At 36.3% G+C, this 18,158-nt stretch overlaps 1 protein-coding gene across 1 annotated transcript; it reads right to left on the bottom strand.

Moving 5' to 3' along the window:
• Nucleotides 1-7,092: 7,092 nt before the first annotated feature.
• LOC125803763 (homeobox protein 2-like) lies at nucleotides 7,093-16,763 on the bottom strand. The gene is made up of 6 exons (XM_049481941.1): nucleotides 15,647-16,763; nucleotides 12,207-14,675; nucleotides 12,016-12,105; nucleotides 10,834-10,920; nucleotides 9,421-9,509; nucleotides 7,093-7,958 (listed from the first exon to the last, which is right to left on the bottom strand). Exons 1-6 carry the CDS (start codon nucleotides 16,761-16,763, stop codon nucleotides 7,950-7,952), a joined length of 3,861 nt encoding a protein of 1,286 aa, XP_049337898.1. The 3' UTR covers nucleotides 7,093-7,949.
• Between the last annotated feature and the right edge of the window lie 1,395 nt (nucleotides 16,764-18,158).

Raw genomic sequence — 18,158 nt, 5'->3', positions numbered from 1 at the left:
ATCAATATTTTCCTGAATACAAATTAAACAGTTCATCTCCTATGAAACCTCCTCTGAAACCTTTAGTTTCACATTATGTTTGTCTAGTTTTGTTACCTCTATTTCGGTTCCTGTTTCTGATCTGGAGCTATAAATAGTAGTAGAGTAGAGAGAAAACAGGAAGCTTCTCCAAGTGTCCTGTAGGAGATTTCAGAGCCCTCAATTCTTCAGAATGTAAATAAGTAGAAAAAGGTTTTGTATCACCTACACCTGTAGCTCGTATATATGGGACAATGCATATTAAGGAGTTAAATAATGAGTAACTATAACCTAATTTGAAGTTTTTAAGTATTTAAGTTATTCTTTCATATAGTTTTAAGTGCATTAAGCATAATTTACTTTAAGCTTTTGAATACATAATGACCTATCTGGGCTTATATTGTACCAGTTCAGCAAATTTATTCAATGTAATGGGGAAAATAAAGATTTATACAGCCTGTTGTTTTTTATTCGGCTCTCTGGTAGAACACTACAGTGTCTGTTGGCCAGCACTCAAAAAATGTCTTTAAATTTGAGAACAAGCTTAAAATAAAGTGCAATAAACCAGATAATTTATATTAGAATAGAGCAAATACTGATATATAATGTGACCGGAACCGTCAGTGGGCAGAACACACAGAGACCAGGAGACCAAATTAGAAAAAACAACAGGACTTTTATTTTTCAAACATGGGGAAAACCCAACTTGATTAGGCTGGAGCCTGGAAACAGGTGCAAAAAAAAAGTGTCCAACACAAAACCACACCTCAATTGAGACAAAAAAAAAAACCCCCAAAAAATAACACAAGTCTCAGTTTGATGGTATTCACGTTTATTTATACACACTGTAATGAACCCCTGCTAGATCCACAGTATGTGAAATATGATCAAATAACTGATTTTGTGGTTTTTTTTAATAGAAAATAATAGGATCAAACACACCACATAATACTCTCATTAAATCCTGATCCTAACAGTTAATATATCTTTCAGAATATGAAAATAAAATATCAAAATCATGTGAACCGTACAAATGTGGCAGATCAAGCTACGAGGAAAAGAAAACTAGTAGCTGAATCACTCTGACAAAATAACTGACTTAGCACACAGTGTTTTACAACTGTAATGAAATAAGCTGCAAGAGCCACAGTCAAACAGTCAAATCACATGAGGAAATAGAAAACTGCACTTAATTTAAAGATTACAGGACTATGGCATGAGGCATGAGGAATGCACCAAGAAACACCATCTAAAGCTTTCTTTGTTAAACCTCATAGAAAAGGTATTCTCCAGAAAGCAGAAAAAAAACAACCTCAACAAGCAAGTGAAAAACAACTGTGAATCAAAAACAACTTACCAACACAACAACATGGCCTGACATTTACATGATAACGTTTACATTTCCAATGCGTACAGTTGATGCGCAAGTTATAAATGCATAACTAAAAAAGCATAATTAACTTTTGAATACATAATGACCTATCTGGATTTAAGTAAATCTTCTAATGTCAAAATCTAATAAATTAACCCATAAAATTGTCTCTTTCCTGAACTTTCAAAATCAATATTTTTCTGAATAAACCTTTAGTTTCACCATGTTTGTCCAGTTTTTACGTGTATTTTTAATCCTGCAGAATTTGGGTTCCTGTTTCTGATCTGGAATTACTAATTTATTAAGTGGAGTAGAGAGAAAACAGGCAGCTTCTCCAAGTGTTTTGTAGGAGATTTCAGAGCCCTCAATTTTTCAGAATGTAAATAAGTTATTTTACTGTAAGTTTTTAAGTATTTAAGTTGTTCTTTCGTATAGTTTAAAGTGCATTAAGCATAATTAAATTTAAGCGTTTGAATATATAATGACCTATCTGGGCTTATATTGTACCAGTCCAGCAAAAAAATAAAGATTTGTACAGCCTGTTGTTTTTCACATTTTTAATCTGCTCTCTGGTAGAACACAACAGTGTCTGTTGGCCATCACTCAAACAATGTCTTTGGATTTGAGAAAAAAAGTGCTATAAACCAGATAATTTATATTAGAATAGAGCAAATTACTGATATATAATGTGACTGGAACCGTCAGTGGGCAGAACACACAGAGACCAGGAGACCAAATAAAAAAAAACAACAGGACATCTGGAAAACCCCAAGTTCTGAAACAGGCAAACTCAAACCCAGCCTCAACAAGCAAGTGAAAAACAGAACTGTGAATCAAGAACAACTTAACAACACAAAAACACAGCCTGACGTATAACATATCCAGTTTCAATTCATGCAACAATTGATCTACCATTTAAAATGCATAACTAAAATTGTAAACAGTTATTAAATACATTTAATATACTGTGGCGTCTGTGTGTGTGTGGCTGCTGTATGCCTGTGTGTGCCCGCCTCTGTGTGTCTGTGTGTGTGTGTGGCTGCTGTGTGCCTGTGTGTGTATGTGTGCTGTGTGCCCTAGCCTACGTAGTTGGCCCCTCCCCCGTTTCCTAGGTTATGGGGAGGGGTTATGCAGATGTATGCCGGCTAGGTCATTCACCGTGGAGTAGGGAGGGAGAAGGTCTGGGGACCTGGCTGTGTGTTTCCTGTGTGTGCAGTTGGGTTTTGCTCTCCTAGCCTTGTTAAAGGCTATAAGTGAGTGGCAAGCCTGCGAATAAAGAGCTGCTGAGTACTTGCAATGAGTCTCACGAGTCCTCCTTCCTCTTCCACGCCACAATACGTTTTTTAAAGAAGCTCTTAAACTTGATTTCTCCTTTCTGTTACAGAGTCTGACATCACCAGAAAATTGATTGTCTGCTTTGGTTAATACTGGTTTAAATAAATGGGTTTAGAGAATTTTATAAATATTAATCCATTAACAGGCCAGGATTTTTGTCAATCGTCTGTCAGACATTACAACACTAAATGTTGAAGATTTCTATTTCAAGCTTTACATAAAAAAGTTTCATGTTTGATATGAAACATTACTGAAAATCATAATTGTAAGTGTAATAGAAAATATATATTTAAGTAAATCTTCTAATGTCAAAATCTAATAAATAAAATCATAAAATTGTCTCTTTCCTGAACTTTCAAAATGAATATTTTCCTGAATACAAATCAAACAGTTCATCTCCTCCAAACCTTTAGTTTCATTATGTTTATCTAGTTTTTACGTCTATTTTCAAACCTGTAGAATTTGGGTTCCTGTTTCTGATCTGGAATTATTAATGTATTAAGTGGAGTAGAGAGAAAACAGGCAAATAATGAGTAACTATAACATAATGTTAAGTTTTTAAGTATTTAAGTTACCTGTAACTCACTGAAATATTGAGCTAGAGCTCTCAAACTTTTATATAAACTACACACACATGTTGTCTACAATTCTCCCCAATTCAAATCTCTCTGTGATTACCATAGACCTTGTGAGTTGATGTCAAATACATGGTGTTCCTTTGTTACAACCTACCCCACTACCAGGGTATGTTGTGAAACATGCTGAGGTAAGTTGTAACATTTAGAAAAAAGGAAACAAAACCAGAGGCTAACTCATGAAATGTTGCTGGTGTGCCGCTTCATAAAGAATGTGCCCTGCCATCTGCTTCTTGTCCCATGTTTGTGTGTGTTTAATGATGTATACTACTGCCAGTTAATATGCAAACTTTTTGACCTAAAGTGATGGTCACATTTGTAATTCTTTTTTTGTTATTGTTATTATTTTTGTTTATTTTATTCTGCTACCTTATGAACTTCTGCTGTGAGAGCTCAAATCAGATGTTGTTGTTGCACAAGAGATGTCCTGTAGGGTGCCCTGTGGCGTTTAGTAAGTACTGCAGCTAGCAGCTCTGCTTCTCAGACTTGAGAAGCTGCTGAACAGACAAGACACGTTTCCTCGTGTCTCATCCTTTTCACCCTGTTTACAGGTTGAATCTGCACTCAGTCGGTCTGTAGACTGTTTAAACACATATATCTTTTACATATGAGTTAAGTTTGAGCACAGTAGAAGTTTATAAATCTGTTAGACCTTTGTCTAGAAAATGGTGTTTTAAAGCAGTACTCCTTGGCATTTCATTTTCATTATTTTTTTTATGGTTCTTTGGTTGAATAAATTGAAACTGCAGCAAAATTAGCCTGTTTTTGATTATATTTTTTATATAATAACAGTTAAAAGGCAGTATGTTAGTCTTACTTACCTCAGTTTGTATTACTAGTGTGTTTCTGTCCTCTAGATATTTTCCTAAGCATGTTAGCCTGTTGGCATCTGAACATCTCTCTACTCATGTAACTTTATAAATATATTTTTACAGACACAACATTTATATATATATATATATATATATATATATATATATATATATATATATATATATATATATATATATATATATATATATATATATATATATATATATATATATATATATATTCCTGTAAAGCTCTTAACACATAAAAGGGGTATCTGCTGATGTGTTATGTGTTAACTTTATGCTCTAAAAGTGTTTAAATATTGCACTGTATCACTAAGTAAGCTACAGTGGGGAAGGAATGTCCTATTAAGCCTTTAGTACTAAGGAATATGTTCAGTTGGGCTATAAAGTATCATTAGCCTTTAGTATACATGAAATTCATGATTCAGTATAAGAGATGTATCTATATATACATATATTTTTGTGTTAAATGTATATTTTATATATGAGTGTGTCTATAAAATTGTATATGTACGGCTATATTTTATATTCTTTTCTTTTATGTTCAATTCATATTACTGATTATTGAGTAATTAATATTGGAAAAACACGAGACAGAGACTATAAACATAAGAAACTGCTGTTGTTTAATAAAAAAAGACTTGAGAAGCTGCTGAACAGACAAGCCACGTTTCCTCGTGTCTCATCCCCCTGGGGCCTCATGTACTAAAGGTGCGTCCGCATAAAAACATTGCGTACGCCATATTTCACGCTCACGGTCAGATGTACTAAATTTGACTTGAACGTGAGAAAGTGTGTTCCCCCACGGCACTTTCGTTTCGGGTGTACGCCTTTTTTTTGGACGATGTATTGTGTTTTTATCATTTGGCGACACTTAGAGGCGATGCATTGAAATTACAACTATTAAGATATCCTTTATGCATGTCACACCTGCCCGCACTGCACCTTTAAGATCCACCTCTCCTGAGTATTGAGGCTGACTCCTCCCCTCCCACACACCTGTGGGAGATTACACATCTACAGGACTATATATACTAGACTCATGCACTTCCAAGTTGCGAGATATTGCCACATTGTGTCTTATCGAGCGTTATTGTTGCTACTGTTTTCCTGTTTTTTTTTTTATCTATTGCTTATCCTTGACTACGATTTTTGCCTAGCGTGTATTTTCTGTTTTTTTTAACTTTGCCTGTTTTTTGACTTCAATTTTTGCCTTCTGATTTGGATTAATAAACCTGTCTGCATTTGCATCCAAACTCCCTGGTTGGTTTCTTACAATGCACACATTGTAGTAATAAGCCATTATAGGGTAAAATAAAGTAAATTAATCAGACAATTTTATTGGCTTACAGAAATAATCATTCAACGTGTTTCCACTTAGTCTAGATTATATAAACATGTATAAAATGTTGCGCTGGAGTTGTTGGAGATGGCAGAGTTGGCAAAAGTGCATTAAGCATAATTTACTTTAAGCTTATGAATACATAATGACCTATCTGGGATTATATTGCACCAGTCCAGCAAACATAATCAATGTAATATGAAAAATAAAGATTTGTACAGCTTTTTGTTTTTAAATCACATTTTTTAATCATCTCTCTGGTAGAACCCAACAGTGTCTGTTAGTGAACACTCAATCATTGTCTTTGGATTTGAGAACAAGCTTAAAATAAAGTGCTATAAACCAGATAATATCTATTAGAATAGAGCAAATTACTGATATATAACTGATATACTAACAGCCCTCTGAACAGTGGTCTCGGACTTAAAGACTTGAACTTGGAGATCACGGTGAAGAGCATATTGGTGCCATCTACAGGCCAGAGTGGGTGAATGTTTAGGTTTTTATAATCTTAAAATTAATAAATAGATAATTTCTCAGCTAACATGATCATGTTTGTGGAGTTAATTCAACACTGTGTGGTGTCTATCTGGGATTAGTTTCTCAGGGGGTTTTGGTGTAATTTTCTTTTTTTATGGGGATTCTCTGTGAATTTATTTCCATCCAGAACGGCTGAATTATCTACTGTTTTTCTCTGAACTCCATGGTCCTCCGATAGCTTTAGTCCCGTCCGGATCCACATCTCTAAATTTTGTCTCCTCGCGTTTAATAAAATAGCTATTTGTCCACTGCCGCGCACCGTAATTACAGTTTACATTTAAGTGTCCGTTTCCACGGAGATCCACGTGAAAAACACAACAGCGAGTGGAAATGGAGGAGCTACTGCACGCCGCAATGTCATGTGACTGAGAAACACTAAAAACTAAAAACTCACTGGTCCTCCTGTTTTTTTCAATTACAGTCCGAATGCAGGAGTTTTTTTATCACTGAGTAGAAGAGTGAAATATTTTTCACAGACGTCCCCCTGAGAAAATAATCCCGTCTGGATAGGGCTTTAGTGTAACTCTAATTTTTGCATCTCTGCAAAGAGTTCAGTATTATTAAATTTTTTATATGTTGTTATTTTCTGTATTATAAATATTTGTAGAATATTTGTAAATGAAATTTTTGTTAACTCACAACATATTTATCCTGAATAAACTTTATTTAAAACCGCAGAGAACAACCTGAAGTCCTTTTAATAAGCTTTTAATGTCATTATATCTGAGTACAGGTACAATGGTACTAAATAATTTAAATAATTTTTGAGATAATTTGATAATTTTCGTGATTTTCCTTTATAAATCATTGGTTGTTTGGATCAGCAAATTTAGTTAAATAAATCACATATCAGATGAACACAGTGATATTTGAGAAGTGAAATGAGGTTCATAGGATTTACAGAAAGTGTGCGATAATTCTTTAAACAAAATTGAAATGTAGTGTATGAATGTAATACTCTATATTATTTTGGAACCTGTATATGTCATGGCTGAATAGGACTCAGACACATGCTGATGTGAATTAAAAAGTTTATTAAATAAAGCAGGAATACAAGGAATAGTCAAAATGAGCAGGTTTAATACGGTAAACAGCAGCTAAAGAGAATAAACATACCATAAACGAGTAGCAGTCCAAAGGTCATATACAAAATGTAAAAATTAGTTAAAAGGGTACAGAAACAGGGTGATAACGGGATGCAAAAACAAGAAGCAATGAGAAGATGCAAAGTAAAGAGGAGAACCTACAATACTCGGTGAGGAGTGAATTTATGGGGAGGTGAACAGGTGAGATCAATATTCTGGTGATTGACTCCCTGATAGTTCCATGTGCAGTGTCATGTGATCACGTGAGTGAATGATGTCAGTGTATGGTGCATTCTGGGTACCAGAGGCTGGAAATCGCAGGTAGAGCTTAGTATGGTGCCAGGCGAGACAATATGGGAAATACATTTCTAAATATATTTGAAAATGTGCAAAAAAAAAAAGACAAAAACTGTATCTTTTTAAATAACAGTACATTTTCTAATAAAAAGTATATATGGAATGTGTTTAAATCACATTTCATTTTACATTTCACATGACAGATTAAAACGATTATCTTCAATTAGACAGTTTTCAAATAATTTAACCTAAACAGACAATAAAAATAATAAAATCAGTGTATAGTGATATATAATATAAACAGCAGATTTATGAAGCAGATATTTGATTAATAATTCAGTGCAATAAACTACAGTACATTGAGGACTATGAGCAGCAGACAACAGGTCAAATAATAAAGTGTCCTGTAGTCCTGTATCCAGTAGGTGTCAGCAAATTACATCAAATGTTGTAAGAAACGACGGGAGCTTAATTCACAGGCATTTCCTTCTATTGTCCCTAAAATAAAATTTAAAAAAACCAGTGAAACTCTTATTGTAGTGAGTATATACAGTTAATGTGGAATTATTTATGCTAAATCTGAGTGTATTAATCGTCCTTCATCAGGATGGATTTTAATGGGGGATATCTGTTTTAAGTCATGTCAGATTTGGGTCATTCTCCATTTGGAGGGGAAAATCATGTTACAAAGGTTAAAGGAGGGCTAAAAAAAAGCCTAATATATTAGGGACAATTTCAAGAATCAGTATATACATTTTCACAGCTAACCTAAGATTAAAACCACATTTTTATTATGATTTCTTTGTTTTTCCTTTTTTAATCATATTTCAAAGGCGCTTTACATATGTAAAATAGAAATAAAATAATAAAATAAATATTTTTAGTGTAAAGAAATATTTTAAAAGGTTTAATTTTTGAGAATTCATAAAACAGATCCAGATTTACTATATGCATGATTAACATCATACTACATAAAAAAAAATATGTATTTTATTTTAAAAATAAATATTTTTGTCACAAAGATTTTGGTCAGTGGTGTTATCAGGACTCTTATATTATATTTTATCATAGATATTGTAGCTCTGTTAAACTGCTTCCTGGGTCATAGGTCATCAAAAAATAAGTGTCTCAAGGCATGAGAAAGTGAGTCCGTACTTTTATGGCTCATTTTATTTTATTAATTTGATGCACATAACGTCTTTGTGTCACTGGTGTTATGAGCTTTAATTGTTAAAAATGTTTGTTTTATCATATATATTGCTATATGTCTTTTATTTCATTGATAATAAGTAATTAAACATGGTTATTTTGATTTTTTTATTAGAAGTATCCTGCAAGAAATGTTAGATTTATTCATTTCTGGACTGTTTCTTATATCAGTAGTTCAATTTTCATGTTTATTGGACAAACATGTATTATTGTTTTTTTTTAAATAGTATAGGAAGATGCCTTTAAATATAAAGAAAGACTTTATACGCTTTATTTTTAGTTATTTTCAGTGTTTGTGTATAAACATAATTTAAAATCATGTTAAGTTAAATTAAATTTCTTTATCACATTCAGCCACATATTTATATGCAATTTCAATTAAAAATAAATAAATTGATGACAAAATAAATTATTCAATATGGGGTAACACCAGTGACAAATTGACCAAAACTTTTCATTTTATGTTAAAATATATTAAAATCTATTTGGAAAAAGGCTCTCGATTTTCCACATTTGGTAAGTGGATAATATACATTTTGAGGTTAAATTAAATTGATTTTTTTTATTGTATCCACTTGAATTCCCACTCCAAATGGAGAATGACCCGTTTATTTTTATAGCACTTTTCTAAATCTTACTGTACATTGCGACAAAGCAGCTTTACAGAAATCCAGCACTAGAACAAGCTTTTAAATTACTGAAAACATAGTGAAGAGGATTTACAGTAGAATAGTAGAAGAACACGACTTACGTTAAATACAAAAAAACGTTCCTGACTGCAGCTTCTGCTCCTGGTTTTCCTGAAGCCTCCACCTTTCCTAACATCCGTTTCTCTGTGACCTGAGGATAAAGCTCATTTAAAAGCATGTTATTAAATAAATGGCACTCCTAACATTTTAGTACTCACAAATGTGTTTTATACAATGTTATATTTAAAAGCGTGTTTATTACAGGCACAAGTCTATAAAAAAGCCTCAGGCTGCAAGATATATCGTTTAAACATTGTCATTGTGATGTGCGCATGCGCAATAGTTGCGTCGCAGGACGTTCGATGTTAATTAAGGCACTTAAATCAAACATGTGATGTAGCAATGTTTCGATTTGTGACACGAGAAGTAGATACACAGAGCTGTCTCTGTGTCTGTGTGAGTGACAGGCTGCTGCTGCCTGAGAAGCACAAGAGGGAGGGGTAGTGCGAGGTAACTGCATGGCCTCCATCATCCACATGGTTGGGCACAAGCTTGTAAACGTGAGCACGTGTGGAAAGCTGTGCTCCTCAGTCCAGCACAGTTTAGCAGTGCAGATATTTCCAGTTACAGCTGAATTCACTCTTTTAATCCCAGAAAAACAGAAAACGCTCTTATTTACCTTTTAAAAATAATTTAAATGCCTGATTAATGGGTTGATTACTGTTGTTTTGCTGTATTTCTTGGGTTTTGAGAGCTCAGCGCTGACTCAGATGTCATGGGCAGTGCATTGTTTAATATCACGATATACAGTACAGGCCAAAAATTTGGACACACCTTCTCTTTTTCAATGTGTTTTCTTTATTTTCATGATTCACATTGTAGATTCTCACTGAAGCATCAAAACTATGAATGAACACATGTGGAGTTTTATGTACTTAACAAAAAAATGAGCTGAACCTCCACAGTCACCGGACCTGAACCCAATCCAGATTTGAGGTTTGGGGTGAGCTGGAGCACAGAGTGAAGAAGACAAAGAGCCAACAAGTGCTAATAAACACCTCTGGGAACTCCTTCCTTCCTTCAAGACTGTTGGAAAACTTTTCATTTCAGGTGGCCACCTCTTGAAGCTCATTGAGAGAATGATGCCAAGAGTGTGCAAAGCAGTAATCAGAGCAAAGGGGGCTATTTTAAAGAAACTAGAATATAAAACATGTTTTTTTTAGTTATTTCACCTTTTTTTTGTTAAGTACATAAAACTCCACATGTGTTCATTCATAGTTTTGATGCTTCAGTGAGAATCTACAATGTAAATAGTCATGAAAATAAAGAAAACGCATTAAAAAAGAGAAGGTGTGCCCAAACTTTTGGCCTGTACTGTATATCGTCGAAAAATGAATATTTGCAATGTACATTTTTCCAATATCGTGCAGCCCTACTTCAGATACTTTTTTTAATCAGCTAAATGAAAAACTCACAGCTTAGATTGATGATGCGCTCCACACTCTGACTTCGTTTGAATTTCGCTCCTCTCGCAGTCTGTTTCTCAACATATCTTGGATTCTCTAAAAAGTCACAAAGATTATTTCACATGTACTGCTTCCATTTCATACAATATATTGTCTGTAAAGTACCCTGTGCTGGTCTGCATTGATGTGTTTGGTTATGTGAGCCTGAGCAAAGTTGTGAGAGCATGGTGGCATTGTGCTTTGGTGTTTTTCAAAAAATATATAAAAGCAAATTTTACCTTTTTGTATTATGGCGAAGTTAAACAAAATTAATTTATGTTTAATCAAAGTGCTTTTCTCTGTGTACTAAGCATAAATAAAAATCCTGACAAATAAAAACAAATCCTGAAAAGAATATAACTAATAGTAATTAATAGTTACTGCACACTTATTTAAAGTATATGTTCTACGCAATTTGCACTTTCTTTATATATTGGTTATTATGGGATTGTGGTGGGTTTTTTGCCATTGTTCAAATAAAAGCTCTGTAAAAAATGAAGAGAGCACTTCAGTTTCTGAATCAGTTTCTCTGATTTTGCTATTTATAGGTTTATGTTTGAGTAAAATGAACACTGTTGTTTAATTCTATAAACTACAGACAACATTTCTCCCAAATTCCAAATAAAAATATTGTAATTTAGAGCATTTATTTGCAGAAAATGAGAAATGACTGAAATAACAAAACAGAGCTCAAATAACGCAAAGAAAAGAAAGTTAATATTCATAAATTCATATTTTAAGAGTTCAGAAAAACTCTTTAGTGCAATAACCCTGGTTTTTAATCACATCATGTTCTCCTCCACCAGTCTTACACACTGCTTTTAGATAACTTCAAGACATTTTAAAAATTCAAGCAGTTCAGTTTGGTTTGATGGCTTGTGATCATCCATTAGAAGAAACTCATCATTTTTAAGTGCTCTCTTATTTTTTTTCCTCAGAGCTGTTTGTAAGCAGTATTTGCACAGTTTTGCACAGTATGTCTGTGCTGTGGTTTCTTTAGGGGGGTTGATAATATGTGGTGGTTTATTTAGACAGTGATTTAGATTGTTGAGAGAATAATGTTGGCAATATACTGTATTTGGCCTAATACTAAATTCTAAATACTGTATAACAATCCGATAATATATTTAACAAATAAACCGTCACAATCACCTTGGTTTGGCCCCTGGTTTAGATTGTGCCTGGATGATCTTCTTATTTCTTCAGCATCTCTTGGTGTCTTCTCCTCTTTATCCTGAGAATCTATGGAGGAAAAAGATGAAGGCACCTAATGTATCAACAACATTATAGTAATAGATAACGAAATGAGCAAATCAGATTTTAAATGGGAAAAAAACTCTTACTTTTCTTGTTCTTCACAGTCATCTCTTCAGATATGTCTTCAGACATCCGTTCCTCTGTGTTCCTCTTTTTGTTTTCTTGACTACCTTCATTGGGTATCCCTCCATCACCCTTCTTCATGCAGCATCTGTTACGTTGGGATGTCACTTTATCATCCTTCATACTGCTCTGTTGAAGAATCCCTTCATCATCCTTCTTCTGGTTTTGCTCTGAGAATTCTCCATTGTTTTTTCTGCAATTTTGGGTCATCCCTTCATCATCACTCTTCATTTTGAGATGGTTCACTCTTTCATCACTACTCAAGCTTCTGTGTTTGAGTGTCTCTTTATCATTACTCTTCTTCTCGTGTTTGGATGTCCCTTCATTTTCATGCTTCTTTTTGAGTTGGGGTCTCCCTCTATCACTACCCTTCTTATGGTGTTGGGGTATCCCTTCATCATCTTTCTTCATGCTTTGTTGGAGAATCCCTCCATTATTATTCTTGTTGTGTTGGGGTACTCCTTTGTCGTCACTCTTCTTGTTGTGTCGAGGTATCCCTCCATCATTTCTCTCATTGTGTTGGGGTTTCCCTCCATCATTTCTTTTTTTGTGTTGGGTTATCCCTCCATTACTCTTCTTGTTGTGTTGGGGCATCCCTCCATCTTTTCTCTTGTGGTGTTGGGGTATTCCTCCATCACTCTTCTTGTTGTGTTGGGGTATCCCTCCATCATTACTCTTGTTTTGGTTGAGTATCCCTCCATCACTCTTCTTGTTGGTTTGGGTTATCCCTTTATCACTCTTCTTGTTGTGTTGGGTTATCCCTCTATCATTCTTCTTGTTGTGTTGGGTTATCCCTCCTTCATCACTCTTCTTGTTGTGTTGGGTTATCCCTCCTCTATCACTCTTCTTGTTGTTTTGGGTTATCCCTCCTTCATCACTCTTCTTGTTGGGTTGGCTTATCCCTCCTTCATCACTTTTCTTGTTGTGTTGGGTTATCCCTCCTCCATCACTCTTCTTGTTGTGTTGGGGTATCCCTTTATCACTCTTCTTGTTGTGTTGGGTTATCCCTCCTCCATCACTCTTCTTGTTGTGTTGAGGTATCCCTTTATCACTCTTCTTGTTGTGTTGGGTTATCCCTCCTTCATCACTCTTCTTGTTGTATTCGGTTATTCCTCCATCACTCTTCTTGTTGGTTTGGGTTATCCCTTTATCACTCTTCTTGTTGTGTTGGAGAATCTCTCCTTCACTCTTCTTGTTGTCTTGGGTTATCCCTCCTTCATCACTCTTCTTGTTGTGTTGGGTTATCCCTCCTTCATCACTCTTCTTGTTGGTTTGGGTTATCCCTTTATCACTCTCCTTGTTGTGTTGGAGAATCCCTCCTTCTTTACTCTTCTTGTTGTGTTGGGTTATCCCTCCTTCATCACTCTTCTTGTTGTGTTGGGTTATCCCTTTATCACTCTTCTTGTTGTGTTGGGTTATCCCTCCTCTATCACTCTTCTTGTTGTGTTGGGTTATCCCTCCTTCATCACTCTTCTTGTTGTGTTGGAGAATCCCTCCATCACTCTTCTTGTTGTGTTGGGTTATCCCTTTATCACTCTTCTTATTGTGTTGGGTTATCCCTCCTTCATCACTCTTCTTGTTGTGTTGGGTTATCCCTCCTTCATCACTCTTCTTGTTGTATTCAGTTATTCCTCCATCATTCTTCTTGTTGTGTTGGGTTATCCCTCCTTCATCATTCTTCTTGTTGTGTTGTGGAATCCCTCCATCACTCTTCTTGTTGTGTTGGGGTACTCCTCCATCATTACTTTTGCTGTGTTGAGGTATCCCTCCTTCATTACTCTTGTTGTATTTGAGAATCCATCCATCATTTCTCTTTTTGTGTTGGGGTATCCCCCCATTGTTTCTCTTGTTGTATTTGAGAATCCATCCATCATTTCTCTTTTTGTGTTGGGGTATCCCAACATTGTTTCTCTTCTTGTATTTGAGAATCCCTCCATCATTTCTCTTTTTGCGTTGGGGTATCCCTCCATCATTTCTCTTGTTGTATTTGAGAATCCCTCTGTTATTTCTCTTGTTGTATTTGAGAATCCCTCCATCATTTCTCTTTTTGCGTTGGGGTATCCCTCCATCATTTCTCTTGTTGTATTTGAGAATCCCTCCATCATTTCTCTTTTTGCGTTGGGGTATCCCTCCATTATTTCTCTTGTTGTATTTGAGAATCCATCCAGCATTTCTCTTTTTGCGTTGGGGTATCCCTCCGTCACTCTTCTTGTTGTGTTGGGTTATCCCTTCATCACTCTTCTCGCTGTGCTGATGTATCCCTCCATCATGTATCTGGGGAAGGGGAGACAGCGCCCCCTGGAACTGGGAGTTAAACAGTACCCAGTCTATACTGATGCAGCAGATAAAGAAAGAAATCCACAGCGTTTGGTTTAATTTTTTCGGATTTCCCCAGCAGAAAAAAAGCTGAAAGATATCAATCCTGACTGCGCCTGTAAAAATAATAATAAAACAAGTTTTATTACATCAATAGGGCAGAAAAAAGGACCTTTGAATGTGGTAGGATTTTTTAGGTTTAAATATTAACTAAATGTAAGTGTAAACTATAAAACGAATGGTTGAATGGTTACACAGCTAAAGTTACATCCAAGGTGTTGCTAATAAATAGAAGTGAATGGGAGGAAAAAAAGATAAAAATATGACTTAAAAATAAGTGTAGATCAGGGGTCGGCAATTAAGTTGGGCTGCGAGCCAGATATTTTCCAAGCTATTATGTGGCAGGCCACAAAAAATAAATTCTGTTTTGGAAAATGAAATGTAATGGGATGGAGTGCTACAGATTAGTAAAATGGGCTTTTTTTGTAGTAAAACATGATAATAAATACTTACCTTTGATGAACAGCACACCTCCGTTCTCCCACAGCGTTCAGAGATCCAGAAATTTTAACAGTTTGTCCAAAACACCCTTCAGACTGGGAGACACGGAGCATAATTTACCCTGATAAATCACTTTTTACACCGTTATCCAGCTCAAAGTAGCTGCTATCCAGGAGTAATGGCGGCGCCCGGAGCTGAAGCTAGTAGCGTTATAAGATGTGAAAAGAGTTTTTTTATTAGCTTCTTGTGCACTTTTTAAGTTATTAATGCCTCGTTTTAAATGTCAGGGCTCTCGCAATTCTAGCAAGGAGGTGTGGAGCTACTTTGAGCTGGATAACGGTGGAAAAAGTGATTTATCGCGGAAAATTATGCCCCGTGTCTCCTAGTCTGAAGGATGTTTGGACAAACTGTTCAAATTTCTGGATCTCTGAACGCTATGGGAGAACGGAGGTGTGCTGTTCATCAAAGGTAAGAACTTTTTATCATGTTTTTCTACAACAAAAGTCCATTTTACACCGGAGTTCTCCTTTAAACGATATATTTACAACATACATTTTTACCATGAACAATACTAGAATTCACTGACCTTGTTGATGGATGTAGGCCACGTAAGAAATGTTCAGTCTTGTCATCCCATCCTCTGCCAACTGTAGACCCCAGTTTTTAAGAGTGCTCTTTAGAGATGGAAAAGGCTGCAGTCGGTTTGTATTCTTTCCCCCCTGAACAGGTTTCTCTAGAGGTGTTTCTGTCAGCTCTGTATAGAACATTTCAGTCGCCATTTCTGGGTTATCGTCTTCGTCTTCTGGGTCAGTACTTTTGATGAACTCCTGCAGGTCGGGCTGCTCTGTCGTCTCGGACGGTTCTTCGGGTGTTTCTTCATCATTTGAGTTGCTTCCATTGAGCCACTGCTTTTCTTCATCATCTGAATCATAAATTCTGCTGGAGACTTGGTTCACCAACTGGTCCTCCAACTGGTTTTCTTGGCTTGTCTCACTGTCCAGGTCTTCATTGGTTTCAGCAGTGCCTTTGATGCAAAAACCACTTGCGCTGGTTTCATTCTCCACGTCTTGCATGTGAAAATATTCAACATGATGCCTTGAATCATTTTGCTCAAGCAATAATTCTGGGTCTTCTTCTGTTTGCCTCGATGATCTGATCATGGGTTCCTCTGGTTGGGAATTGAACCGTTGCTCCTCCATCTCCTTCCATTGATCAAAAGGCTCATTTCTCATTGGGACCTCCATCCGATGCCCTTCCATTTCTTTCTGTTCCCTGTTGGTGTCCACCAACTGGAAGGTCTTGCCATCACTTTCCGCCACCAACTGGTCAATCTTTTCCAGGAGTTCTTTGACCTGCTTGCGGTTGTTTCGGTTCAGTTTGTGGTACCTGCGCTCACACCTTTCCACCAGGGCCTGCAGGGGCAACCCCCAACTATTGAGGTATCCGTCCAAACCCGTAAGATCCAGCAGGTCAGCTCTGGTGAACAGAAGTATGGTGTGTCTCCAGACATTCTCATCGAACAGGTTCAGCAGCCGTTTTGCCATCTTCTCGTTGTACTCTCGGTCCAAATAAATGGGGACGGTCAGTAGAAGGGCATGGGGTCCCTGGCCTGTGCTGTGAGAGACACGGCCATGTGCTCTCCTCAAGGTTCGGATTGGCACATCTGGATGACCCAAAGGATCCCAACCAGGGCTGTACACCATAGTCACATGTCTGTCCTCGACGTCCCCGGACTGCAGCGTTAATGGTGCCTGGGTTCCATCCTCTGGGAATATTAGTCGATTCAGTACAGTATTTACGGCTAACTTCTTCCCAGTATATTCCTCTCCAAAGATTATTATATTTGTTCGCTTCATTGCTTCCAAGAAAGAGACATTACCAAAAGTCCTGAAATATGATAAAAAATGTATAAATTTTATTTAGTTTACAGACAAATATGCAGATTTATGGATCTATATACAGGGGTTGGACAATGAAACTGAAACACCTGGTTTTAGAGCACAATAATTGATTGTGGTGACGGACAGTTCTGGTGGAAACAGGAGAGTTGAGGTGCACATTGAATTCTGCCGTGATTTGATCAGCCGTGGTTTATTGTTTTTTGGATACAATCCGGGTTAGCACCCGAACATCCCTTTCAGACAGCTTCCTCTTACAGCGTCCACAGTTAATCCTGTTGGATGTGGTTGGTCCTTCTTGGTGGTATGCTGACGTTACCCTGGATACCGTGGCTCTTGATGCATCACAAAGACTTGCTGTCTTGGTCACAGATGCTCCAGCTAGACGTGCACCAACAATTTGTCCTCTTTTGAACTCTGGTATGTCTCCCATAATGTTGTGTGCATTGCAGTATTTTGAGCAGAACTGTGCTCTTACCCTGCTAATTGAACCTTCACACTCTGCTCTTACTGGTGCAATAATGTGCAATTAATGAAGATTGATCACCAGGCTGCTCCAATTTAGCCATGAAACCTCCCACACTAAAATGACATGTGTTTCAGTTTCATTGTCCAACCCCTGTATATCTTCACCTATACATATAAACATATACAATGCCTAAAAAATTACAGGAACAGTTACAGCAAAAATCAGTCAGTTTTGGATCAACTCAATTCAACTTCTAGGATACTGACCTTGGGTGGGTTCCCCAAAAGCTTTATAATGCTAAAAACTAATAGATTAAGTGTTTAAGTGTCATTCTGTAGTATTTTGTTTCTAAACTAAAAGCAGAAATATTTCTGAGTGGAGAAGGATATGGATAAAATATAGTGTTTAATGGTACCAGTGTGCTAAAAATACGACCATTCCTGCTAAACCTAATATATTTATAAAAAAAACCTGAGGTATCGGGTTGTTTCTCGCAGAATTTCTTCTGGCCACGTCACGCGTCTTTACAGCCTCTAAAAGAAGATCCGGCTCTAATGAACAGTTTTACTGAACACGAGCGGCTGGTGGAGCAATGGAGACTTCAGAAGAGGAAACTCAGAGCTCAGTAGCTCATTCACTCATAGTAAAACCAAAGAAACGAAGGAGTGAAGTTTCTGACTGAGCTCTCTCTCTCTCTCTCTCTCTGACTGAACATAACCTGAAATCGGATT

Source organism: Astyanax mexicanus, chromosome 8 (genome assembly GCF_023375975.1).
Source record: "Astyanax mexicanus isolate ESR-SI-001 chromosome 8, AstMex3_surface, whole genome shotgun sequence".
NCBI classification, from domain to species: Eukaryota; Metazoa; Chordata; class Actinopteri; order Characiformes; family Acestrorhamphidae; genus Astyanax; species Astyanax mexicanus.
This window is presented reverse-complemented; position numbering and strand designations above follow the sequence as displayed.